This window comes from Gordionus sp. m RMFG-2023, chromosome 4 (genome assembly GCF_954871325.1).
Source record: "Gordionus sp. m RMFG-2023 chromosome 4, tfGorSpeb1-WG-v2, whole genome shotgun sequence".
Classification (NCBI taxonomy): Eukaryota; Metazoa; Nematomorpha; class Gordioida; order Chordodea; family Parachordodidae; genus Gordionus; species Gordionus sp. m RMFG-2023.
This window is the reverse complement of record NC_088778.1, coordinates 1,073,371-1,100,185: the sequence shown is the minus strand read 5'-3', so window position 1 is coordinate 1,100,185 and position 26,815 is coordinate 1,073,371. Positions and strand designations below refer to the sequence as shown.

The window sequence follows — 26,815 nt, the reverse complement described above, 5'->3', positions numbered from 1 at the left end:
CTCATTTTCAATATGAATTTCACACCACCCAAAAAAAGTGAGTTATTTATTCAAACGTATCATGATATTGACTCAAAAAATCAAAAAAAAAACTAAAAGATTTTGTCCGACCAGATTCATCGAAAGACAAGAGTCGGTGAAACTCTTTATTGAACTCTATGATGTTGTCTTTGCAGCATTAGAATTTTATATATCAAGCAAGGAAAAAGATTCAGCAGATGCCGAAAATCTTTTGCAGGCTATTATTAAGCCACAGTTTTTAATTTCAATTCAATGTGTTTTATTTTTTATTTAATTATACATATGATTTTAGCAAAATGCTACAAAAAATTGATTTGGATTTAAGGGAGATTATGAATAGAGCAAAGGATATTGTTGAAATATTAACAAATATCAGAGAGAATGTGGATGAAAAGTTTCATGAAATATATGAAAAAGTAAAGGAGATTGCTAATATGTTTGGAATTGAAATTTTTAAACATAGAGTAGTCTCTAGATAATCCAATCGATCAAATATTGATGCATCTACGATTGAGGATTTTTATAAAATAAACATTTTTATTCCCCTTATTGATACATTTTTATTTCAATTAGAATTTATTAGTCATAATTATATTTTAAAAAGATTTTATTTTCTTTTACCGGTTGAGTCTAAACTGTTGATTACAATTGAAACATGAAAGGATATTTAAAAAAATCTCAGAGTTTTATGCTGATGATTTAGTAGGTTCATATGATAAGTTACTTTGTGATGTCGAATTTCGGTATAAAAATCTTAACAGAATAGGGTATTCTTTAGATCAAAAAAATGCTCTGCAGGCCCTTTCCATGTGTAATTGCATTTTAGATTCCCTGCCTACTATCAAAACATTATTAATTATTTTAGCTACCTAGCCAAAAGGTCTTTTTCAACTTTAAAAAGGTTAAAAACCTATTTAAGAAACACAACCGGTGAAAAACGTTTAAATGGATTAGCACTATTGAAAATTTATAAGGAGATTATTTTAGGTAAAAATTTGATTCTAGATGAATTAGCAAAATCTCAGAGAAAAGTAGATCTCTCTTTTTAAATTCAAATCAAAAAATAGCAATAAAATTTTATTTAATATATAATCAATTTTTTTTTGTAAAAAAATTATTATTTATAAGATAATATCATCATATTTTTTTAAATACCATTATTTGCATAAGAATTACACATATTTTATATAATTGTAAAAAATTACTTTTTTTTAAATAGAGTCTTTATAAATTATAATTTTTAATATTAAAATCTGTATTATATAAAATAGCAACATTTTGAAAATATTTTAATTAATAAAAATATATACATGATTATTTAAAGGAATGTAAAATACATAATAAAATACCCTAAAATTTTGTTATATGAAAATATAAAACAATTTTAACAAATCCAAAAATATAAGCAATGAAGTGTTCAAAAAAAATGGGAGGTATGGGGGGCTTAAACCCCCCCCCCCCCATGATACAATCCTGGCTACGCCACCGCATGCTAGAATACATTTTTGGTTATAATCGAACTTAAAAATTTAAAAGATATTTTTTAAATGGATCTAGATACAGATACAACGTCTAAAATAATATCTAGATACAGATTATTTAATCAAAAATCTATCTAGATACAGATACAGATACCACATTTTTATATCTAGATACAGGATCTAGATACTTGTATCTAGATTCTTTAACAACTCTGCTTATTAAAGTTTCTTATCGTTTACCAACAGTTCTTATATTATCTACTACTTCAAGCTATCCTCCAATCGTGAGCTTAATTTTGTTATTTTTTTTTATGAAAAATAAATTATGAAATTTGTTAAAATACAATAAAAAATATAGTGTAAGGTTGGGTGGGCAAACACCGTCAGCAGTGTTTTGTATTTTGACTTTAAATTCATGTCACGTGATCTAAATACTCATCTCTATTGATCTCCCAATAATTAACGCCATTTTAAGCCCAAAAATCTAAGTCTGATTTAAAGCAATTAATTATGAACGATACATAAGATAATAGATATTCTTGAGGAAAAATATTCTAATGATTTACAATTTTTTTCTATCTTAAATGAAACCTTTATAAAATTATTTAATGCAAAATAATCTATCATGAATATATTGGGAAAAAAAAATATATTCCCACTCTGGCTGAAAACTACATTTTGATATTTTTTGTTCCAATTTTATTCTCAATAAATTATAAACTTAATTATATTCGTTGATTATAATTAGTAATTTTTTTTTCACTATTTAATAAAAAAAATGGTTTTTTTAAAAAAAAATGGTTTTTTAAAAAAAAATTATTCACATAGGCTAACACCGCCCCCCCCCCTTCCATGCTACTAACGAGTTTTTATTGATCAACGAATGTTTTGATTAAAAATTATATTTTTTAAAAAAAAGAGAATCTTTATTGGTTAATGAAGACACGATTTTTTGAGAGATGATAGCTGGCATATAGATAAACCCATTTATTCCAAAAAAACAATTTGAAAAAAATGTCACTTACGAGATCTTGCAATGGTGACGAAAAATTATATGAATATAGTATTTCATATATAAAAAACATTAAAAGAGAACTTTAAAAGTAACATGTTACCATAGAGAAGAGTGAATGCTTAGGAAATTAGATCGCGCTGGAGATGGTGGAATCTTTCTTTGGGGTCACCTGCCAGCTGTCTCCTTTTTGCAAATAAGTCTTACATATTTGTGAGCCTCCTTTCTAAATATCACTAAGGTGTTAGTAACTATTGATTCTGTCTCTGAGTCTAACATATTTATTTATTTATGGACTTCTACCTATTTGATGGCAGAAAATGAGAGGTCAGTCTTTACTGCAAAATCAATGTAAATGTAGTCATTGATCAGTGGGAAACCAATCATCCACGGGATAAAGGTTATACCAATCCAAGGCGTTTTCATTTGAAAGAATCGAGGGTTCAAGAATGAATGAATTGTGTTATTTTATTTTATTTTTTAAATAAAATATAATAATTTTTTTTGTTTTCTTTGGTTTAATATTTTTTCTTATCAGCCTATAGGCCTTTAAATAATAATCTTGTATTACTATTATACCAACAAGTACTTGAAGTTTCCCACAAACGTGTAAAGGTCTCCTCATATAAATATAATCCAGTTTGATGGAAATGTGGAATACCTATTAACGCTTAAACATTTTTTTTTAAAGTTATAAAATTCTGATTTAGTTAAAATTTTAACATTTCCAAAATGAGATAAAGTCATTTTTTTTTATATTATAGCTTTACACTTACAGTTGTATTTTAATATCATAATAATAAATAATCAACTTCTGTAAGATTTACATATGTAAAAGCTTCTTTTGATCAAATGTTAAACTCTATTTCCATCATCTAGAGTTGCCAGAATGTATATCTTAATAAGAAAAAATATTTACTAATAAGTTGAGCATTAAGAATTCATACAAATGTTGCAAAATACACAAAAGTTGAGATTTTCAATTTTAATAATTACTTACAATTTATTTTATTTTTTAAACATCAACTCTTATATATTCTCCCTAAAACGTAAAACATTAGTAAAGAATTTTCTTTGCTAAGGAAGTTCTTCATACTACACTTACATATCGGGATACTCATTTATTTAAAAATATATTAGGTATCACAACAAACATCCTTGAACTAAAGCATTGTTAAATTTAAGATATTACAATCACTATTCTATTGATCGATTGATTTATCATTTATAAAATACGTATAAATAAACCATGGCGCCTAAAAAATGTAAATATCCAATCTTCATTTTAAAAACAAAAATAATATGGTACAATAAATCAAAAAATATCCGTATTATTTTGGTAATAATTATATAATACTAAAAAAATTATAAAAAATTTGTTTAAAATCTTTAAAAAAATTTTAAAATTATATTTATAGAAACAATCAATTTCTAAAGAGAGGAGGGGTTTTCCTCCTTTCTTATTTACAACAACGATAAGAAATAGCAATATATATACAAATCAAAGTATTTTTTTAACTTTGTTTTCAGAAAAATGATGTGATTTTGAATTAGTTCTTTGTAAGCCAGGCAAAAAAAATAATGAGCCGGGCCGGAAAACTGAAAAATAATGAGAATAAACACAACAATTAATTTTATTCATTATATTAATAATCAATCCTATTCCTAATGAAATAAAAAATATTATATATTTATAATTAAAAAAAATTATAAATTATAAAAATTGTTATATTTCATAATTTAATATTTATTTAATATTAGGTATAATAAAAATTTATGATTATTTTTATTATATAAATTTTTATTTATTTAATTTAGACTTATAGAATAAATTATTTACATTTTCCGGCCAGCCGACAAGTCAATCGGTTCAGCAATTTCGGCCTGGGGTCGTAGTTCGTTCTGAATTTGGAGCCAATTTCTACAAGCTCGACTCGAATTCAGGGTCGAAAAAAATTTAATATTTAAAAACATTACTACTTAATTTATTTATAAATTAATAGTGTGTGGTTTATTTCACATAGTGTCTATTTGCAATATATAAGTTAGTACTCTTGGATTAGATAGTTATTTAAGAAGATGCTATGTGTTGAAAAGGGGGAAAAGGCACTATATGACTAGATAATTCATTCCTTTTTTCAATATATAGAAGTTTTATTAAGTGGTTAAAATAAAAAATACAATTTTAATGAAGAAACATTATGCCAAAAGAATCTACCATATTATAAAATTTAATTGCACTGACGATTTAAAAATATAAAATTTAATTTCCCAGAAAAATAAATTTATATATCTCTCATTTTTATATTATATGACTTCGCTAATGACCCTAATCGCACCTATATCATATGCTACTTGTGGATGTTGTTTTTACTAGTGTTTATTGGATAAAATGAGCATATTTTTTTATTTACGCTAGAAATTTTGACAATAATTTATTATTATAATCAAGTAAAAATTACTATTCCACATCCTTAAATAACCTATATTTCTTTATAATTATACCTAGTTACAAGCATTGTCGTCACATTCCAAATAATAAAACGACTTTTGAATCCCCTCAGAAATTATATATTCAATTTGACTTTGTAAGTCTATTAATAAATTAGAATGAATATTTTAAATTATTTTCTCAATACTATCTTCTGCATTTAGATTCTATGTTTAAAAAATAATAATATTTATAGATAAGAAAAATATTATTTATTCATGGGTTATGCCTATCTAATTAATACTTTTTTATAAATTGAATGAAATTTTTTTTTTAATATTTGAGTAATAATTTAGTGGAGCATTATGAAATGACAAAACATGTGTTTTTAGCCTTGCATTTGGGTTAGTTATGAATAAAAGTCTTAACTTACACTTATAAATAGGCGCTGGATATCACGATCCTAATCTTTATAATGATTATAAAGTTTTAGCATCGGATGTTTGTTATAAAGTAACACTATTAAACTATAAATTATAAATATTCTTTAGGGTATTAAATCGTTATTAAAAGAAAATATTGGAAATGATGTGATAAGTTATGTTTTAAAGTTATTAGAGGTTATTTATTTACTATTTATATAAGATGTGATTTATATCTAAAATGACTAATAAAATTTTGATTATTATATTTGTCCCTAAATATATAAAATAGAACTCTCACTTAAATAATGCTGGATATGGGTCAAATTTAAACATTAATGGGGAGGTTGAATGTGATGCATCAGTTATGGAAGGGAAATTTGGCTACTGGGGTAGTGTAGGAGCCTTGAAAAGTTTATTTACATATAAAATTATAATGATTATTTTATGAGGATTATGTAGAAATGAGAAAATTAAAATTAACTATTATCAATATATTTTTCAAAATAAATGAATATAGGGGTCAAAAATCCTATTGCAGTAGCAAATCAAATTTTAAAGCGCCAAATTGATTCAAGATTACATAAGAATACAAAATTACTTCAACCATGGTATATATAAATAATTATTTTAACTATTACATACAATTTCTAAAAAGTTAAATTTCCTTTGTATTTAAATTTCAGTATGTTAGCTGGTGATGAAGCTTACAAATGGGCTCAAAGCTGTTGTAAATCTATAAGCACTTCCAATGGTAAAGATTTGATTACAGGTTTTGCATGCTAAAATTATTAAAATTTTATCTTATTATTATTTTATTATTAATTAAAAGATAAAACTTATGAAGATTATGAAAAAGCTATGATGATGCATCAAGAAGAGATAAATCAATACTCAATAAATGGAATGAATACATCTCTTACTGAATATCAGAAAGATACAGACATTATTCCTCTAGATGAATTAACCAACCCAGTTTTATTATTTTTATAAATTTTAACATATAATAATGTGTTACCATTTCTATATTATAATGTAATATTAAAGTTTTACAAAACATTTCAAAAATCTATCAATGACAAAGACTATCTCCCACTCTCAGAACCAGACCAAGAAGAAAGTATGCTAACCCATATTATATCGATTGTAATTTTGTTAAATTTTTTATAGTTGGATCCACCTTATTCGTGTTAATTAATTAATCTGTTATTCATTATAGGCTAATACTTAAAATCTCCTTCTTTATTTTCTCCAATTCCATGATAATTATCGATTTAAAAAAAAAATTAATTACAAAGTTTGGAAAATAAAAATCAATTTTAATTTAAATCATGAATTAATTTAAATCATGAATTAATTCAAATGATGTTAAGAAAACTTCAAATAACTAAATCAATAAACCTCGATAAGAACCAATTTTTGAAATTGTTTGGTGGGCCCATCTGAACTACAATTGATACCACTTTTTTAAAATATTTATTCCTCACAATTTTAAATCAATTCTCTATCTATTATAAACCCAAGGTCCCTGGAAACCTTTGTTGTGACTTCTGAGCCCTATACATGAGGTAGCTAAGGGTTCCTGTGGTGTGAGGGCTTTATTTATTGGATGAGGAAGGGTACATTATTTTTCTATAACCAGTTTATGAATCCTAGTAGGGAATAATATTTATATTTTATAGAGACTAGCATTGTATTATTAGTATGGTTCATATTTGATATAAGAAAGAAAAAAAATAGTAGTTTATAACTGTACATGCTTAAACGCGTTTAAACAATAAATATACACCGCCATCGACTCATAAGAGGAGTCATTCCTATTGGCGACTTTGACTCTGGGCAGTCAGGTTCGGGGTTTAACCGCTTCACAAACCAAATTTTTTTTTATGTAACAGGGTAATTTTGGCCGACAAAATAACTAGATTCTATTTGGGTTTTTAAACTTGTTCTGAATTCAACATTTTTTTTGGTTTATGGAGAGTGGTCTTAACCCAGAAACCCCTATATCTTCCCTATATCTTTCTATCTCCATTGACTTTTACTAAATTTATGAACTAATCATTTATCACGCAGGCTTGAATCTAGGTACAGTCGGAGCAATATGTTTGGACTCCCAAGGAAACTTTTACTCTGGCATATCAAGTGGAGGTCCCATCCTTAAACAACCTGGCAGAATCGGACACGTAATTCTATTTTTTTAATCCTCTATAAAAAATAAAATTGGTTTACCTTATTATATTGGAAGACAACGTTTTTGAGTTTGTTTTTGTTGTATCTATCTATTTGTAATCGACATTTATGATGGACGTTTTGTTAATATATTTTCTAGAGGATTTATTATTGATTTTAATTTTCTTTGTTTTTAACTTTTAAAAACATGTGATCTCTATTTTTACAAATTGATATTTACTTCAATAAAATATACTTTTACATTATGCAAAAACATTCAATATCTCATTTTTATTTTGTTACTTTTTTGCTAAATTTTGTTTCCCTCAGCTCTTTAAGAACTGTTTAGATTCTAATATGTCGAAATTTTATCCCTCCTTAACAACTGTAGATACACAATATTATTTCTGTTATCTTGCTATAATATCATAAATGTTAAAAGTCAATAAAATATACTTTTACATTATGCAAAAACATTCAATATCTCATTTTTATTTTTTTACTTTTTTGCTAAATTTTGCTTCCCTCGGCTCTTTAAGAACTGTTTAGATTCTAATATGTCTAAATTTTATCCCTCCTTAACAACTGTAGATACACAATATTATTTCTGTTATCTTGCTATAATATCATAAATGTTAAAAGTCAATAAAATATACTTTTACATTATGCAAAAACATTCAATATCTCATTTTTATTTTTTTACTTTTTTGCTAAATTTTGCTTCCCTCGGCTCTTTAAGAACTGTTTAGATTCTAATATGTCGAAATTTTATCCCTCCTTAACAACTGTAGATACACAATATTATTTCTGTTATCTTGCTATAATATCATAAAGTTAAATGTCAATTAATGTCAACTGTAAATGTCTTTATTTATATATTAAATTATAAAGTCGCCAGTTCACTAATCAAGAAAATATCTTAAAATAAAATAAATATTTTTTAAAGCTTTTTAATTTTTAAATAAATAACCATTTATATAATTTTAATTTATCGCATTATTTTCTTCGGTAATTATATTTTCGTATAAAAATTTAATTTACAAGTGACATATCTAATAACAACTTCTCAATCATATGTTCTAAGTCACATGATGATTTATATAAATGTCGGAAATTTATAGGATAGATATCCTTCCAACATGACTAGAATGCATTTCTGGAAATTAAAATTTAAAAAACAAAACGCGCTAATTAAATTATCTTAAGTTGGCAAATAGCACAATCATTTTGTTTTTTTTTAAAAAACGATAATATTAATTAACCTTTCTATGTTTAGGCCGCAATGTATGGGTGCGGTTGTTGGGCCGAGAATCGAAAGGATAACGCGAAGAATCGTACAAAAATTTACGACGGAATAGCTATCTCAACTTCCGGTATGATGATCCTTAATCCTACTTTGCAAAACAATTTTATTGCATTATCCACCCCCCCCCCCCCATTTCCTTGAACCTAAAGCAAAGAGTTATTTTGCGAATTAGAATTCAGAGACTATTTTGCTTAGCCACTTGCTAACTACCGTACATGGATATATTTATTTTCTTTCCTTTTATCGAGGCTAAAGAATATTTTTCCAATTTAATCTAATAGCGATTTCCAACGCGTTCGATCTCAGAGCATGAATTTCAAATTTGGCAAGATCCTGTTGTCGCGTCATTTCGATACTTTCTTATCGCCTCAATTAAAATATTTCTTTCGAATCGCGATACAATAAATCGTATACCGATTTGTAAAGTACTGTAGGCCCTTGTTTTACCTTTTTTTTCCCCCTTTGTTCTTTCTTTTAAAATATTTTTAAAAAAAATTTGAAATCGTATTTAATTAATTAATTTTTTTTTAAACAATTTAGGGTGCGGCGAACAGCTCATAAAATCGCTGATGGCTAAAACGTTGAGCCAAGATTTGCTGCGATCTCGCTTCGTCCACCAAGCTTTCACGGATACGTTGCAAACTTTTCTAGGTTTATAATGGACACTTTTTTTTATGGACATATGGGATCAAAGAGGGTTCTTTTTACCCTGGGTTCCCAAGAAAGAACCATAATTTTATTTTATTTAGAGGTCTCAAATTTGCATTTATTTTAGCTGAGGAAAATAGAATTTTCGGTTTTTTTTTAAATTTAGTTTCGAAAATTTGAAGAGCTTATTTAACCCGAATTATATTTCAGTATTCTAGAGTATTCCGAATAAGACATTTTAGACAATTTTAAATTTTTTTAATTTAAATTTAAAAACACACAAAACGTTTCGCGGTTAAAATGATCATTGCTGGAATATATTTCCCGCTCAAATTTTATACATAAATGATTTTAAAAAATGAGAGATTCGGAACTCTAAGGGATTCCATCATATACGGCACATCATCGGGTTGGAATTAGATTATTCCATCTCCACATTTTTGTGATTTTTAAAAGGAGAAGCTATTTTAGAAATTAAGTTTCTATTATCTTCGATACGATTTAACCTTATATTGGTTATAATTTAACTTACTTTGTGAATTTTTCGGATGTTTCATTTAAATAGAATAAATTCTCAGACCACGATATATAAATAATTTTATCCAGCTAGTTATAAAATGTATTTTGTCTGGCCCATGGTCAGGATATTTCAGTTTGGGGGTGGGCTTAGGGAGAGGGGAAAAAATAATTTGATTGAGGGTTAAAATTTTTGGCGCTAATTGGATGGGCTTATCCCATTTCCTATCTTTTAAAAATATTAATAACTACAAAAAATTATATTTTAAATATTTGATTTTTATGTTGATTTTAAACTTTCCGCCAGATGAAGCGAGCCTCGAACCCGAACCCTCCAAAAGTCTCTGCGGTGCGATCGCGTTGATTGGCTTGAAGAAGGACAATGATGATAGCGCCGAAGAGCCTGACACCAGCAGCCGATACGAATTTGTTTGGGGACACACGTGTCGTTCTATGTGTATAAGTTACGTTTCCGGTCTCGTCGGCGACACCAAAATCCCTAAACCTAAGGTAATTTATTCGCCATGACGTCAACGTCGAGAAAAATGTACCGCTAAAAATTATACATTTATATCCGAAATGTTGATATCGATTCTGGCTAGCCAATTAAAAACATAGAATAATGCTAATTCTTGGGTTGCGCAGGGTAACTTGTAAAAAAAATATTCCGGGCCGGACCGGAAAACCATGGCTGATGGATCAATCCGCTAAACTTCCGAATCCTAACGATTTCTTTGTTGTTGTTTGTTTGTACATTTTTGAAATATAATTTATATAAAAAAAATTTTCATATCATTTATTTACTTTTGTAAAATTAGGTGTGTTTTTCTAAACAAGCAGCCCAGAATTGTGGACGAAGAATATATTGCCAGGGTAAAATGATCAAATTTTCCTAATTGAAATCTAGCATCGCGTTATTGTTATATATATATATACTTTTCTTCTCTTCTATTCTCTTCATATATATATATATATATATATACTCTACTAATGTAATGTTTCGTATAAACTTATGTTATACTACTACCTCGCTCCGTATTTTTAAGGAAATCGTTTTATATAATTTAATTAATTACAATGTCGCGTTTAAAATTATAATTCTTTATTTTTTAATCTCACTCTGTAAAACCGGAAGTGGAACTACAAGTTCCCCCCCCCCAAAAAAAAAACATGAATAAATTATATTTTTAAAAATGGTGTTGTGTATTTATATTTCGTTTTTAAAAAAAAATAAAAATTATTTGGGTTCTGATGTAAGGGCTCTTATTTTGGCGCCTAATATTTTTTTAAAAAATTTTAAAGTTCCGCGTGACATGACATATGCCAACGGGAAAAGATAACGATTGGTTAAGAAAAGAATAAAAATCTGAAAAAAAAACTGTCGTGTTTCGTCAGCTGTTCCCCTTCATTATTTTTTCTAAAATCCTGTCAGCGTTCTCGCAGAATATTAAAGTTTTTTATTTTTATAAATAAGATACCCTTGGGATTTATTTTGTTTTAGGTTTAATTTGAGAAAGTATCGTCTTTATCGAGACGATGATCCGTTACCCTCTTACCGCCTACGCGAGAATTCTAGCGGTGACTGTAAACCCAAGTAAGTCGACACGAGCACCTTTCGACAACTCCGAAAAACTAGGCTCTCTTGAGAATGGGCAAAGCAAAATTTTTAGGAATTATTGGCCGCGGTTTTTTTATTATTTTACTTTGAAACCCAAGGACAAGATTATTTTTTGATTTTTTTTTAAAAAAAATTATATAAGTAAATGGTACGTTTTGTAGATTATTTCAAAGGGAAAATTGAAGATTTTAACCCTAACCCATGTGATTAATTAATATAATTCAAAATTTAACCGAGGCTTAAACAATGAGGGTTTAACATATGATGTTGACCCTCTTAGGATATTCGTTGAAGAGTGTTAGTGGGATAAATACTGACCCGAATTTTAAATTGCCATATCTCGGCCATTATTTATGATCTAATAAAACATTAATCCATCTAAAACGACAATTATTTCAAAATTTCCATTAATATAAAAGTAAATTTTAACGAGCCATTTATTATTAAAAGTTAGTCAAAAATATATATTTTCGAAAATCGATTGAAAATTATTTTTTAAAAAATAACAAATTCTTCATTTTTTTGACATTAATAACAAATTGAAGGATTTCTTAGCTTCAGAAATCCTAAGTTATATTGCAAAATTTTTAGCATTTTTTTAAAACAAAAATTCTCAGCTGATCAAAATTGATTTTCTTGATATCTCAAAAAAAGGGCAGAAACCCGACTAAATTTGTTTAACCAAAATTGTCGAGTTATTGCAGAAATCCAGAATTGTTCTTAGAGGATTTGAAGTCCTTCTCAAGGGGTACTTATGAACCCAACATATGTTCTCGAAGAATTGATGAATAGTTCTAAAAGAATATATAGCTTAGAGGTCTGGATTGGGCGATTTTTAGCCCGCCCGTTCACTCCCGCCTCTGGAAAGCGTGGTCAGATTTTTTAAAATATACCTAACATTAGGAGGGGGGCTAGCGGGTTAAATTATGAAATTAAAAATGAGTTAAAACAACTAGTGGGCTGGCTTTTTAGCTAAACACTCGCCCATTGCAGACCTCTGGTATAGCTACTTCACTTCATTAGCGATAACGCCTATAAATTTCCGAACAAATTATGTAGCTATTACTTTTATATCTTCGATAAATTAAATGCACGCATCTTATTTTAGTAATTTATTGTGAGAAGAGTCGAGGAGGGTAAGTAGCAAATGATGGACATTTATTTAAATGTCCCTTAGTTTTAAAAATGGAAGTTCCCGATATGAACAAACGAGACGAGAAAATACAGATAGAAATTGACACTGTAATTCTACCTACCTGGAAAGGGTTTAACTCTGTTAGGTTATTTTTTACTTTGTAACTTTCGATAAACTATTTCGGAATTATGAATCGCGTACCGACAAAAAGGGTGATACAGGTACCGCGATTGGCGGATTCGAACGCATTTTCAAACGTCTTGGAAACAGGAAATCAGCTGGTTGACACGCCTTTTTTTTGGATTTCCAATTTTTTATTTCTTAAAAATATATTTTTAACTCGGGAAACGGGTTTAACGAATAATAATTAAGCATTATAATTGGATAAATTGACCTGTCTGCTAAATTTAATTATCATAAAATTCCATAATAAGTATGACATCCTTTCTTTTTTTTTAAATAATCTTAAATAAGGTTAGAGATTCTCGTATATGATACATTCCGCGACCAGCAAAAGAGTTCAACAGGGGTTTTTAATTCTAACCATAAGTTGGATAATTTAAAGAATATTCGTCTTGGAGATAGGCTTCGCCATTATTTCCCGCGTTAAAACATTGGACACCTCTTGGTGTTACATTGCACGTGAACGGAATTATACAAAAGCCCCAAGCATAGATGACCATTCACGGGGTCTCATTCAGTGAAGTTATAACGCTAAGATAGTTGTACCTTATTATGTTTTATAGTCAGCCTTTGACGCGGGTAGTAGTCCTCGTTTAGGATTCTCGTATCTAGTAGAGGTCCGGTGCCCCAACTCTTTAAAAAAAAATGGCTAAGGCGTGAAAACCAAACCGATGTTAAAGACGTGGCGATTATTAGTAAGGTAGTGACGGTGAATATCTAGCCTATTTATTTGCCTCGGTACCAATAAATGCGTCCCTATATGTATCTGTAGGAGCAAAAGCAGAAGTTCTAGATTTAGAATTCTGAGAGTTATTTAATTTTATAATCGATATTTTACAAAGTTATTAAGAATAACATATAATAAACTATGTATAATAAAACATGTTTAGAAATGAAATTTTTAAAAAAACATTCTAAATTGCAAAGAAAATAGTCGCCCGCCCTCCTTATTGTGACGGTCACGAATTTTTAAATTTGGTAAACGCAAATTTCGAAGCGGATTTTTTTTTATTCGATCAAAAGGGTTTTCGTGATTGTTGTTTTATAGCTCTTTTGGGTTATCAGTTTGATTAGGGATTTATCCTCTTTCCCCAAATAAGCAGTTTGGTTGATACCGCGCAATGTGGTGTTTGCGAAGGTCCTGTTCCATCCCATTCGGTCATTTTTTTACTAAAATGAGACCGCACCGATGGACTGTTGAGTCAAGTGACACCATACCGATGGACCATCGGTCTAGTTCCTAACCGTGTTGTCGGACCCAAGAGTCAGAGGAGACTAGAAATGGGCCGGGCCACTGCAACACTACCTCAATAATTATATTGTTTGTTCGGCTAGACTCGAGTATTTTTTTTTAGGATTTCCATTTTTTTCCAGTATACCTAATGGATCGCAATTATTATTCGATGATACATGTGTCACACCCTCTATTCCAGGCGTATGCCCATCAAGCCGCGGGTTATCAATAACGGAATCTCTTGGTTCGAGATGTGAATAGAACATCTGTTTTGAATAATGGATTATTTTAATTAATTCTTGGTGTGAACCTACTATTAATTCGGAATTTAAAATATCGCTTTCGTTTTTCTAAGTTTCGAAGGAGTGGGGTTTTATTGACGTATTAAAAGGAAGATTGACACATATCTTCCTGGGTATTCCCTAAAATTTCCCAACTCCTCGTTTTCACTGCCAACGGAGACAATTAAAATAAGAAGCAGAGTTGTTAAAAGATACTTTTTAAATGGATCTAGATACAGATACATCGTCTAAAGTAATATCTAGATACAGATATTTTAATCAAAAATCTATCTAGATACAGATACCACATTTTTATATCTAGATACAGGATCTAGTTAAAAACTCTGATAAGAAGCATAAATATCGAGGTTATATTTAATATAATCAAAATATATATTTTTTTAAATATTAATATGTTTATCACCATAATTAACCACCCTATTTGTTATATAACTTTTATTATTTGAATGCCACAACATATTTGGCGGGAGAGAGTGGGGGGTAGGGTTTATATGTATAAAAGTATCGAACCGGCTAAATGTAAAAAAATAATTGTCACAATATAAAGATAATAATAAAAAATGGCTAGTGAGTTTTTTTTATTGATATAAAGTATCGGCATCTCGTTACTTTTTCAGCTGTTTTTTTTAAAAAATATTTTTATTAGATACATTTAATAAGATAATTTTTGTTAGAATTTATTTTACGTGTTGTTTTTGTAAAAAAAATTATTTATATCTGTCTAAGTTTATTTTCTATCCAATTCAAATGAAAGTTTTATTTTAAAGTATCTAGTTACTTAGCATGTTGTATCTGTAACTTTTCGTAGATACATTAAATAGATATTTTGACACAATATTATTTTAAGCTTTCATGTTTATATTAAATTTATTAAAGAATCTGTCATTAAGTTATTGTTTTTCCAATTCAGAACATGTTTTATTTTAATGGATGACGAAAATATGGTAAATGATGTAAGTATCATAAATGTTTAGATGATTTATATTAGTGATACTGATAAAGACGAAACAATCTAATAAATTTTGACACTCATCAAATTTTGACTTAGAAAAATATATTTTTTTTTAAAGTATCTGATATTTTTAAAAAGTATCTTTTTAACCCCGTAACCTAGTATCCCCAAATTCTTAACTTGATTGGACTTGGGGCAATAGATGCTAGAGGGATTTAAAAGAAGAAAAAATAAGGAATTGAATGCAGTGAATAGTTAATTGAGATTACAAAGTTTCCAAGTAACACTAAAGAAGAAATCGAAAGAATTTAAATATAATTTCAAACGCCTCAAAGAGGATATGGATAAAGTTAAAAACTTTGAGAAGGGTTTTATTAATTTTAAAAGCTTAACAAAATAATTTGACAGTTATTCGTTTTATCATGATATATAAAAAGAAATATTTTTTTTACACATTACATCAGAATAAACAAATGAAGGATGGAACCGTACTTATATTTATCCATAAAATAATAAAGTATTTAAGTTTATTTGATTAATATAAAATTTGAGAAAAAATCAAAAAAACCCAGGATATCTTTTGCTATAAATTGTTTCATTGTCAAATATGTTAAATGAGTGCCAGGTTTCAAGGACATTATATCTATCATCCGGGAGGACAGGTTGTCACTTAAAACTTCTAAAATTGAGTCAACCATCTATTTATCAAAAAAATATACATCTGCTTAAAAAATGACCCAAACTTACCCCGCTAAAACCTGCCCCGGGTCTTCATATTTATTTTAAAATTATAATTGTCACTATTGTTAATTACACGATTAAAAAATTACTTTAATCATTTAGAATTCGATATTTAACCTTGAGTAGCTATGATTTAAGAAGAAAAAAAATAATTTATTATTAAAAATTAAAGTTAACTTTTGACATGTTATTTCGATTTGCACTTAGATAGATCCATTGTATTATCTCATTATAATAGATTTATGGTTTAAATTTAAAATATTAGCCAAATAATCAACTTAAGACAATTAAATATTTAATTTGAAGGTGGAAGTTGACATATATCCAGGTTTTAACATAGGATCATGTGATTTCTGACATCTCTCATGGCCCTAATTTAATCTCTTATATAAGCTTCATGTATTTTATAATGCGGTAATATCTAAATTGTGGTATAATAAATAGTTTTCGAATATTATTTTTTTTTAAAATTCAAGCACTGCACACATGATAAGATTTATAAAGAATTACAGCCAACCACTAATTCAAATGGAATCATTTAGAATTAATTTTAAAAGGTTGGAATGTTGGTTTTAATTTTCACACACCATTTCTTTTAAATTATAAGACAAATATTAAAATGTAATCAATACAAAAAAATTAAATATACAATTCCTTCTTTGAGTTCAAATGAAACTTATCCAATCGCCCATGGAACACAGATACTTGGCCGACTGTTTAATTTTCCTAAAAATCTATAAAAAGTTTGTAGCCTTGGGTGAGGAATTACTTAACGGGAGATAACTATAGGAAGTGAAATATAAAAAAAATTTTCAATCTATTTGTTCAAATCTGGTTTATAACAAGAAACCGATTTGAGAACCTTTTAAAGAACTTAAAAATATGATATTTTTCTTAACGTTTTTTAGGGTATTTATTGTATAAAGTTTGTTTGCGACAATGATGTCGCGAAATAATGTTTTCCTGACTATACCTTGACGAAATCCTTACAATAATATCCTCTTTCGCCCCTCCCCCTTATGGGCATAATTTTTGATAATTACAAATCTTTGAGAGTGTATATATTAAATCCTACATATGTTATATAATATTATTGGTTAAAATGTTTTGTATTTTTGGTCAGATATTTATAACTTCATTGCATTCTTATATCAATTCAAATTTTGTATATCTTATATATATAATAAAGATAAGAATTTTGATGAAGAATTATTCATTATGTAATTTTTAATATAAAAAAAATACGGTTATTTTAACCAAACACTGTTCCTCGTCTTCCCTGTATTGGGAAGTAGCTCCATTTTTAAGGCACGGTTTTAGATACTTTCTATAAGGCGTGCATCTTTGTCTACATACATTTGAGAAGTACTTTTTTTAAACAACTACCTCAGTATAATATGCTACAAATCATGCTAACCCCTCGAGAATTTAGAGATGATATTCTTGGTCCATAAATATATACTTCGCCTAAGATGACTCGGTTGAAGACTTTTTCGATAAAGAGGCGAGGTTAAAATGATCAAGTAAGGATAAACCGCGTATTGACTGTACATCATGACATACACGAAAAATTGCAGGTCAAGAGTAGATTCCAAAATGTCGTCTGCCCAAGTCGGGGGCTTCTGGAATATGAATATGATCCAAGGAAGGGAAAATATTAGAGACGCCAAACTTAAACATCCGGTTAGTATCGTGAAGTCCCTGTTTCTCGCTTTTATTGTTCTAATTTTCAAGGAGGACGTTGTACTTATTACTAATGAACTAGGCGAAATTTTGCTGCCCCTTAAAATAGTCCGCGATGACGCTTTAGGTTGTTGTTGACGGAACTTCTTAGCATTATTTTCGCTATCTACGCTGTCTTTTTGGTAAATAGAAGTCACGTAATTTTTAGTAAATGTCATCTTATAATTGTTCTTAGGGTGTTTACGATTCCCGTACGGTTTGGAACTTGCGCATGGTTTAGAAATTGAGATGATTTCTGAATGCCAGTTTTTTTCTGAAAATGAAATATTGGATTTTTCTTGATCCATTGATTGGGGGTAACTGAGTGTAGGTATTTTTAATTTCGCAAGATTGTTCAAGGACAATTTGTAAAAAAGGATAGCTGTCGTTGTGTTGCTGGCTAATATGATGGCACAAGGTATCAAATTTGTGACTATGGCCTCAAATTTATCGTATATCAAAGAGAATTCCTTCATTTTCTCTTTAAATACGTATCTATATACTGGGTCAACGTTTAAATGATGGTGACCAGGGGGTGAATGTATATATAAGGCGACATCATCTGTTAAGTTGACAATTGTCGCATTCATTATCACTTTGTTACCCAATATTTTAAAAGAGGGAGAATTGATTCCAGCTCGGTAAAACCAATGTATCTCTTTTACCTGATAATAATTTATGAATGGCAACGCTATTATTATGCTAAGGACAATGATAACGTACACATAGTTTTTAACATTTTGAAATTTGAACATGTTAGAATATAGGAAGGGATATCTAATCGCGAACAGGCGATCTATGGACATTAACATCAATAGATAATTGATGAAACAGATGAGGCTGTCTTCGAAGAACCATTCAAACTTCCCGAACCATACACTAGAAATTAGCGAGTACTGTATTTTCAACATCGTGTAATCGTAAACGACCCAAGGAATCAAAATTACTACTAATATTAATACGTTGGCCAGTGCTAGTGTCACAAAATAAAACTTGGACTTTTTTTGAACTTGACAATTGAGCTTCGAAGCCATCACCAAAAAGATCATTATGAAGTTGCCAGGGATCCCGAACGAGATGATGACGCAAAGATATTTTGCTAGTTTCGCGTTAAGTTCCCCTTCCGCGCCGATGATATCTTTTAAAATATTCGATTGGATCTCGGCTACGTTTCCCCCCGTTATCGTTTTGTTGATAATTCCAATCATGGATAGAAAATAAATAAAGTCATTGGCTCTAAGTTTTTATTCCCAAATTAGTATTAGAATAATTCAAATTTAGGTTAATATCGATTTTTTAATTAAATTTAATCTATAATTTTATAAATATATTACTATAATTAACTAATCTTCTTATCAATATAGCTGGCAATCCTTAATTTCTTATTTTAATTCTTTTTGGGGGAAATTTGTCATGCAATATTGTAATTTCATTGATAATGACTTTCATTGATAATAGGGAAGTGGGGGGGGGAGGTAATATTAATCTGTTTATAAGTGTAAACAAAGGCTTAATTTTACGGATTAAGTTATAATATCATTATTATTATTATTATTATATATAATATTTGGAACATTGTATAGTTGTTACCTTAGACTTGTATTATAATCATGGTTGCCAGGTCAAAATTTTCAAATTGTGGGAGAAATTAGGTATTTTGTGGGAGAAATATATAAATTGTGGGAGAAATTGCTAAAAAAAATTTTTTTGCGGGGCTTCGGCCCGCAAAGGCCCGGCCTGCGACCAGGATTTAGAATTGACTTAGTTATCCGCTTATTATTTTTTATAAATATAAAATCTAATCTAAAATAAAATAGGTAATTATTTTTAAAAATAAAATAGCCAACTATTTAAAATAAAATAGCTAACTTTTTCCAAAATAAAATAGCCAACTATTTTTCAAAATAAAATAGCCAACTATTTTTCAAAATAAAATAGCCAACTATTTTTCAAAATAAAATTTCCAACTCTTTTTCAAAATAAAATAGGTAACTCTTTAGAATAAAATAGCCAACTATTTTTCAAAATAAAATAGCCAACTATTTAAAATAAAATAGCTAACTTTTTCCAAAATAAAATAGCCAACTATTTTTCAAAATAAAATAGCCAACTATTTTTCAAAATAAAATAGCCAACTATTTTTCAAAATAAAATAGCCAACTATTTTTCAAAATAAAATAGCCAACTATTTTTCAAAATAAAATAGCCAACTATTTTTCAAAATAAAATAGCCAACTATTTTTCAAAATAAAATAGCCAACTATTTTTCAAAATAAAATAGCCAACTATTTTTCAAAATAAAATAGCCAACTATTTAAAATAAAATAGCTAACTTTTTCCAAAATAAAATAGCCAACTATTTTTCAAAATAAAATAGCCAACTATTTTTCAAAATAAAATAGCCAACTATTTTTCAAAATAAAATAGCCAACTATTTTTCAAAATAAAATAGCCAACTATTTAAAATAAAATAGCTAACTTTTTCCAAAATAAAATAGCCAACTATTTTTCAAAATAAAATAGCCAACTATTTTTCAAAATAAAATAGCCAACTATTTTTCAAAATAAAATAGCCAACTATTTTTCAAAATAAAATAGCCAACTATTTTTCAAAATAAAATAGCCAACTATTTAAAATAAAATAGCTAACTTTTTCCAAAATAAAATAGCCAACTATTTTTCAAAATAAAATAGCCAACTATTTTTCAAAATAAAATAGCCAACTATTTTTCAAAATAAAATAGCCAACTATTTTTCAAAATAAAATAGCCAACTATTTAAAATAAAATAGCTAACTTTTTCCAAAATAAAATAGCCAACTATTTTTCAAAATAAAATAGCCAACTATTTTTCAAAATAAAATAGCCAACTATTTTTCAAAATAAAATAGCCAACTATTTTTCAAAATAAAATAGCCAACTATTTTTCAAAATAAAATAGCCAACTATTTAAAATAAAATAGCTAACTTTTTCCAAAATAAAATAGCCAACTATTTTTCAAAATAAAATAGCCAACTATTTTTCAAAATAAAATAGCCAACTATTTTTCAAAATAAAATAGCCAACTATTTTTCAAAATAAAATAGCCAACTATTTAAAATAAAATAGCTAACTTTTTCCAAAATAAAATAGCCAACTATTTTTCAAAATAAAATAGCCAACTATTTTTCAAAATAAAATAGCCAACTATTTTTCAAAATAAAATAGCCAACTATTTTTCAAAATAAAATAGCCAACTATTTTTCAAAATAAAATTTCCAACTCTTTTTCAAAATAAAATAGGTAACTCTTTAGAATAAAATAGCCAACTATTTTTCAAAATAAAATAGCCAACTATTTAAAATAAAATAGCTAACTTTTTCCAAAATAAAATAGCCAACTATTTTTCAAAATAAAATAGCCAACTATTTTTCAAAATAAAATAGCCAACTATTTTTCAAAATAAAATAGCCAACTATTTTTCAAAATAAAATAGCCAACTATTTTTCAAAATAAAATTTCCAACTCTTTTTCAAAATAAAATAGGTAACTCTTTAGAATAAAATAGCCAACTATTTTTCAAAATAAAATAGCCAACTATTTAAAATAAAATAGCTAACTTTTTCCAAAATAAAATAGCCAACTATTTTTCAAAATAAAATAGCCAACTATTTTTCAAAATAAAATAGCCAACTATTTTTCAAAATAAAATAGCCAACTATTTTTCAAAATAAAATAGCCAACTATTTTTCAAAATAAAATAGCCAACTATTTTTCAAAATAAAATAGCCAACTATTTAAAATAAAATAGCTAACTTTTTCCAAAATAAAATAGCCAACTATTTTTCAAAATAAAATAGCCAACTATTTTTCAAAATAAAATAGCCAACTATTTTTCAAAATAAAATAGCCAACTATTTTTCAAAATAAAATAGCCAACTATTTTTCAAAATAAAATAGCCAACTATTTTTCAAAATAAAATAGCCAACTATTTAAAATAAAATAGCTAACTTTTTCCAAAATAAAATAGCCAACTATTTTTCAAAATAAAATAGCCAACTATTTTTCAAAATAAAATAGCCAACTATTTTTCAAAATAAAATAGCCAACTATTTTTCAAAATAAAATTTCCAACTCTTTTTCAAAATAAAATAGGTAACTCTTTAGAATAAAATAGCCAACTATTTTTCAAAATAAAATAGCCAACTATTTTTCAAAATAAAATAGCCAACTATTTTTCAAAATAAAAGAGCCAACTATTTTTCAAAATAAAATAGCCAACTATTTTTCAAAATAAAATTTCCAACTCTTTTTCAAAATAAAATAGGTAACTCTTTAGAATAAAATAGCCAACTATTTTTCAAAATAAAATATCCAACTATTTTCCAAAATAAAATACGCAACAATTTTTCAAAATAGGTAATTACTGTACGACACAAAATTTCTTAGAGTACTATCTTTATTATTAAAATAACATATTTAATAATATATTAATTTTGTTTAAAAATAATAACCAACGATCTTTTTTAATTACAAAAGAATGTAAACAAGATAAAATTTTATAAAAAAATTGTAATTTTACAATGTAAAAAAATAAATGTATAAATAAGATTTTATAAAAAAACAAACAATTTTAAATTTACAATGTAAAAAATATTTATAATCAGTGCGGGGAAGTTGTTCTACAGTATTTAGTTAATACAATGGGGGAAGGGAATATGATATTTTGAGGTATCAAAAATCTTCAAAGCATAAATCAGTACAGGGCATTCTATCAACATCTATTGCAAAACAAAAATATTCTTCAAAAATTAGAAATAATATAGATGGAACTACAGTTGCGGAAATGGTAAATACCTATCATGCAGTACAACATTCAGAGAGTTACTCAACATCTCAATGTTGGTAGAATCTTTCCCCATAATATTTAACGACTAATATAAATGAAAAGTATACTTTGTAGAACACAAAATGAGCAAGGCTATCAACAATGTTTTAGGATATAAATCCAGAAGGTCAATTCTTGACGATTTGAAAGATGTGCAAACATATGCAATTCTAACAGATGCATCTAATAAGGAGATATCAAAACATTTCCCTTGATCCTCCCCTATTTCAACAAAATTAATGTCATTTCAATAAAACTATTAAAAAAATTTTCTCCGGATAGGAAATATCCAAAGACATAGCTAACCATATATAATGGTAAATATGGCAGATTTGGCATTACCAATGAATTGCATGGCAGCTTTCTGATCTGATAATTCCTCAGTGAATTTGGCAAAAACCATAGTGTATTTACAGAATTGAGTCAGCATAATGTTGGTTGACAGGTTCCTCCTAATACGCGCCATCGTAGAATTTTAAAATTTTACAAACCTTTAAAAAATAAATAGATTATAAAAGCTGTCCTATTTGAAAAAAAATTTCAAAAATAAATGGCAGAAGTATATTTAGGAATTTTACATATAGGAAATCTACTATATGCTGTTAATATGCATTTGCAATCAGAAGAATATAATTTAATAAAGGCTCACTAAATTATGCTGCAGAAATACCAAAGTAATCCACTTCTAAAAGTTCTATTCTTCTATGAAAATGTTGAGTGGAGCACTGCAATTATAGAATCTAGAAATTTAAAATATATTTATAATAATTATACATACTATTCTAACTTCAAATTTTGAAAATGTCGAATGGATTGGATTGGATGGAGAATTTAAAATTAGCGGAAAAATAAAATAAAAGAACTAGACATATTTTTCGAATAAATATTTAAAATTTATTTTAAAAATATAAAAATAATCAAATACTGTTTCTCAAAATTATTATTTATATATTAAAAACATTAAAATGCTAAAAAAAAAATTGTGGGAGAAATTAAAAAATTGTGGGAGATTTTTGTGGGAGATTGTGGGAGATTTCGAATTGTGGAAGTTTTGTGGGAGTGAGATGTATGTGTGTAAACTAAAAAATTGTGGGAGACTCCCACTGATGGGGGGAGGCATGGCAACCCTGATCATAATAACAATTTTGTTTGTTGAGGGGGTTGATAACATAACACTTAAAAAGATGGTAAAAATATTGATTTTCGCTACTTAAAAAAAATGAATTTTTCATATGTCTATCATAATTTAACTGTCTTAATTAAATTTAAAATTAAAAAAAAAACTTTCCAGCAAGATAAAATTGGTAGCTAAAGTCGTTTTATTATAATTTAATAATTTTACAATCTAAATCCTCAGACTATATAAAAGATAAATTAATCTAATTCTGAATCGAGATCGGTTAAGTTAGGTCCGGCCCGGTCCGAACATATGTTTTAAAAAAATTCGGGCCGGGTCGGGTCGGGCTTTGGAAATTTTTTTTAAATATTTCTAAATTTATCAATTTTATATCGATTTTTTTTATGTAAAATAAAAATATTTGATTTTATTCATTTATTTAAACTAAAAAACGACATATAAACATATGTCTTTTATTTTGAAGTAAATTATAAAAATTAATTTCGAATGTTAAATAAATTCGGGCCGGGCCGGTTCGATAAACTTTTTTAAAAAATCGATTTCAGGCCTGGCTTGAAAAAATTAGGCCCGATATAGATCACTAATTTTGAATGACCTTCCGAATAACATTAATACGAAGTATGTTCTAGTATTTATTTTATTTTTTTTCTAGAAACGTTGTTAAGACTTCTATTTAGAAATTAAGAAACAAGTTTCTAATGACAGAAGAAAAAAAAACAACAGCGAAGATAACTAATGCTTTCTAACCATATAACTTATTTTCTTTCTTTCTATCATTTTTATTTTTGTATTCTCTTATTCTTTCCAATTGAATTTAAAAAAAATTATTAGCCTTACTTCATAAACGCTCCACGTTCCGCAATTGGAAAGATACGTCCTGTCTTTAATTTTCAGGAGGGAATGCGTTGTCGGTCTTAAAGATGCTATCTCAGGGAATAGCACTTCCATGTCCCAAATATTTTAATAATACATATTTTTTTTTTAAATTTTGTTCTTTAGCGGGGTTTACATAAAATTTATTTGATATTTTTTTATAGGTCCAATCTCATAAGAACTTTGACAGAATCTTATTTTTCTTCTAATATCGATTTAACGCGTATACAATTTATATTTTTACCCATTTGCTCCAAAAATAAATTCAAAAAAAGTTCAAAAATAATCATTATGAACAATTGTCACTTTTCTATCGTACAAATTCACTGAAATTTTAATTTTAATTTATGCCTATATGCTTTGAAAAAAATTCAAAAATAACGTTTATGACAGTTGAAACTTTTCTATGGTACAAATTCACTGAAATTTTAATTTAAATTTATGCCTATATGCTTTGAAAAAATTTTAAAAATAACGATTATTAACAATTGTCACTTTTCTATGGTACAAATTCACTGACATTTTAATTTAAATTTATGCCTATATGCTTTGAAAAAATTTAAAAATAACGATTATGACAGTTGGAACTTTTCTATGGTACAAATTCACTAAAATTTTAATTTAAATTTATGCCTATATGCTTTGAAAAAAATTCAAAAATAACGATTATGACAGTTGGAACTTTTCTATGGTACAAATTCACTGAAATTTTAATTTAAATTTATGCCTATATGCTTTGAAAAAATTTAAAAATAACGATTATGACAGTTGGAACTTTTCTATGGTACAAATTCACTAAAATTTTAATTTAAATTTATGCCTATATGCTTTGAAAAAAATTCAAAAATAACGATTATGACAGTTGGAACTTTTCTATGGTACAAATTCACTGAAATTTTAATTTAAATTTATGCCTATATGCTTTGAAAAAAATTTAAAAATAACGATTATGACAATTGGAACTTTTCTATGGTACAAATTCACTGAAATTTTAATTTAAATTTATGCCTATATGCTTTGAAAAAAATTCAAAAATAACGATTATGACAATTGGAACTTTTCTTTGCTACATATTAAACCGATATTTTAATTTAGCATGGATTTTTTTTTACAAAATGGCTATTTAAAATATTTGGTTTTAAAATATATGGCCCGGTCCGGGTATTTTAATGAAAATATTTTTAGGTCCAGCCAGGGTATATATATAAAAAATTAGAATACGGCTCGGCCTATGTATCCGGGGCCGGGGTTCTGTCTGCAGATCTCTGGTACATCTTCATTGAAATTCTAATCTAACATGTTTACAACTTGTATTTTTACCCATTTGCTTCTAAAATATTCAAAAGAGTTTATAAATAACGATTATGACAATTGTCACTTTTCTATGGTATATCTTCACTGAAATTTTAATTTAACATGTTAACATATTATATTTTTACCCATTTGCCTCAATATTATTTTAAAAAAGTTTATAAATAACGATTATGACAATTGTCATTTTGCTATGGCACATCTTCATTGAAATTTTAGACTTGGTTTACAATGTATATTTTTACCCATTTACGTCGAAAAAATTGGAAAAAGTTTTAATATAACGATTATGGCAATCGTCACTTTTACATGGTACATCTTCTTAGAAATTTTAATCTCCTCAAAATACAGACCCTGCCCATTAATAAGATTTTATAGTGACTCTGTCTTAAAATTAAAAGAAGCTTTAATCAACTTTCCAAAACCATGATATTGATATCTAGTTATTATATTTTATATATTTCCTGGAATCGACCTTAGTCGACTTTTGTTTCAACAAAATTGACTTAGATATTTGTGTCAGGTGAGAAAAAAAAGCCACCCAAACCCCATATTTTGAAGTAATAGTCGGAGTCGAAAAAAAAACTACCCGAACTTTAAATCTGTCCAAATAAACAGTCCAAACTTTGAGTGGACTAGAAAAAAACACCCAGACCTTAAAACTAAGTCGTTGGGTCAGCTGTTTGAGCCGACTCGGCTTAGCTGATCAACAACGCTATCACCTACAAGTTA

The 26,815-nt window shown here is 27.5% G+C and overlaps 2 protein-coding genes across 2 annotated transcripts; both read left to right on the top strand.

The window, feature by feature from the left end:
- The first annotated feature begins 5,306 nt into the window (after positions 1 to 5,306).
- Positions 5,307 to 7,568, top strand: LOC135928115 (threonine aspartase 1-like). The gene is made up of 9 exons (XM_065464469.1): positions 5,307 to 5,349; positions 5,391 to 5,458; positions 5,497 to 5,565; positions 5,660 to 5,780; positions 5,888 to 5,978; positions 6,054 to 6,139; positions 6,200 to 6,342; positions 6,415 to 6,487; positions 7,441 to 7,568. Exons 1-9 carry the CDS (start codon positions 5,316 to 5,318, stop codon positions 7,566 to 7,568), a joined length of 813 nt encoding a protein of 270 aa, XP_065320541.1. The 5' UTR covers positions 5,307 to 5,315.
- Positions 6,213 to 10,922, top strand: LOC135928382 (threonine aspartase 1-like). The gene is made up of 6 exons (XM_065464834.1): positions 6,213 to 6,487; positions 7,441 to 7,550; positions 8,813 to 8,909; positions 9,383 to 9,493; positions 10,314 to 10,516; positions 10,825 to 10,922. The coding sequence occupies exons 3-6, from the start codon at positions 8,819 to 8,821 to the stop codon at positions 10,900 to 10,902; spliced, it is 483 nt and encodes a 160-aa protein (XP_065320906.1). The 5' UTR covers positions 6,213 to 6,487; positions 7,441 to 7,550; positions 8,813 to 8,818; the 3' UTR covers positions 10,903 to 10,922.
- Positions 10,923 to 26,815: the final 15,893 nt, after the last annotated feature.

Excerpts from the sequence above, each read along its gene's own strand:
- LOC135928382 (XM_065464834.1), top strand. The coding sequence starts at position 8,819 with ATGTATGGGTGCGGTTGTTGGGCCGAGAATCGAAAGGATAACGCGAAG. Across the intron at positions 8,910-9,382 it reads AATAGCTATCTCAACTTCCG|GGTGCGGCGAACAGCTCATA; the intron begins GTATGATGATCC and ends TAAACAATTTAG. Across the intron at positions 10,517-10,824 it reads CCAAAATCCCTAAACCTAAG|GTGTGTTTTTCTAAACAAGC; the intron begins GTAATTTATTCG and ends TTGTAAAATTAG.
- LOC135928115 (XM_065464469.1), top strand. The coding sequence starts at position 5,316 with ATGACAAAACATGTGTTTTTAGCCTTGCATTTGG. Across the intron at positions 5,566-5,659 it reads ATGTTTTAAAGTTATTAGAG|AACTCTCACTTAAATAATGC; the intron begins GTTATTTATTTA and ends TATATAAAATAG. Across the intron at positions 5,979-6,053 it reads ACAAAATTACTTCAACCATG|TATGTTAGCTGGTGATGAAG; the intron begins GTATATATAAAT and ends TTTAAATTTCAG.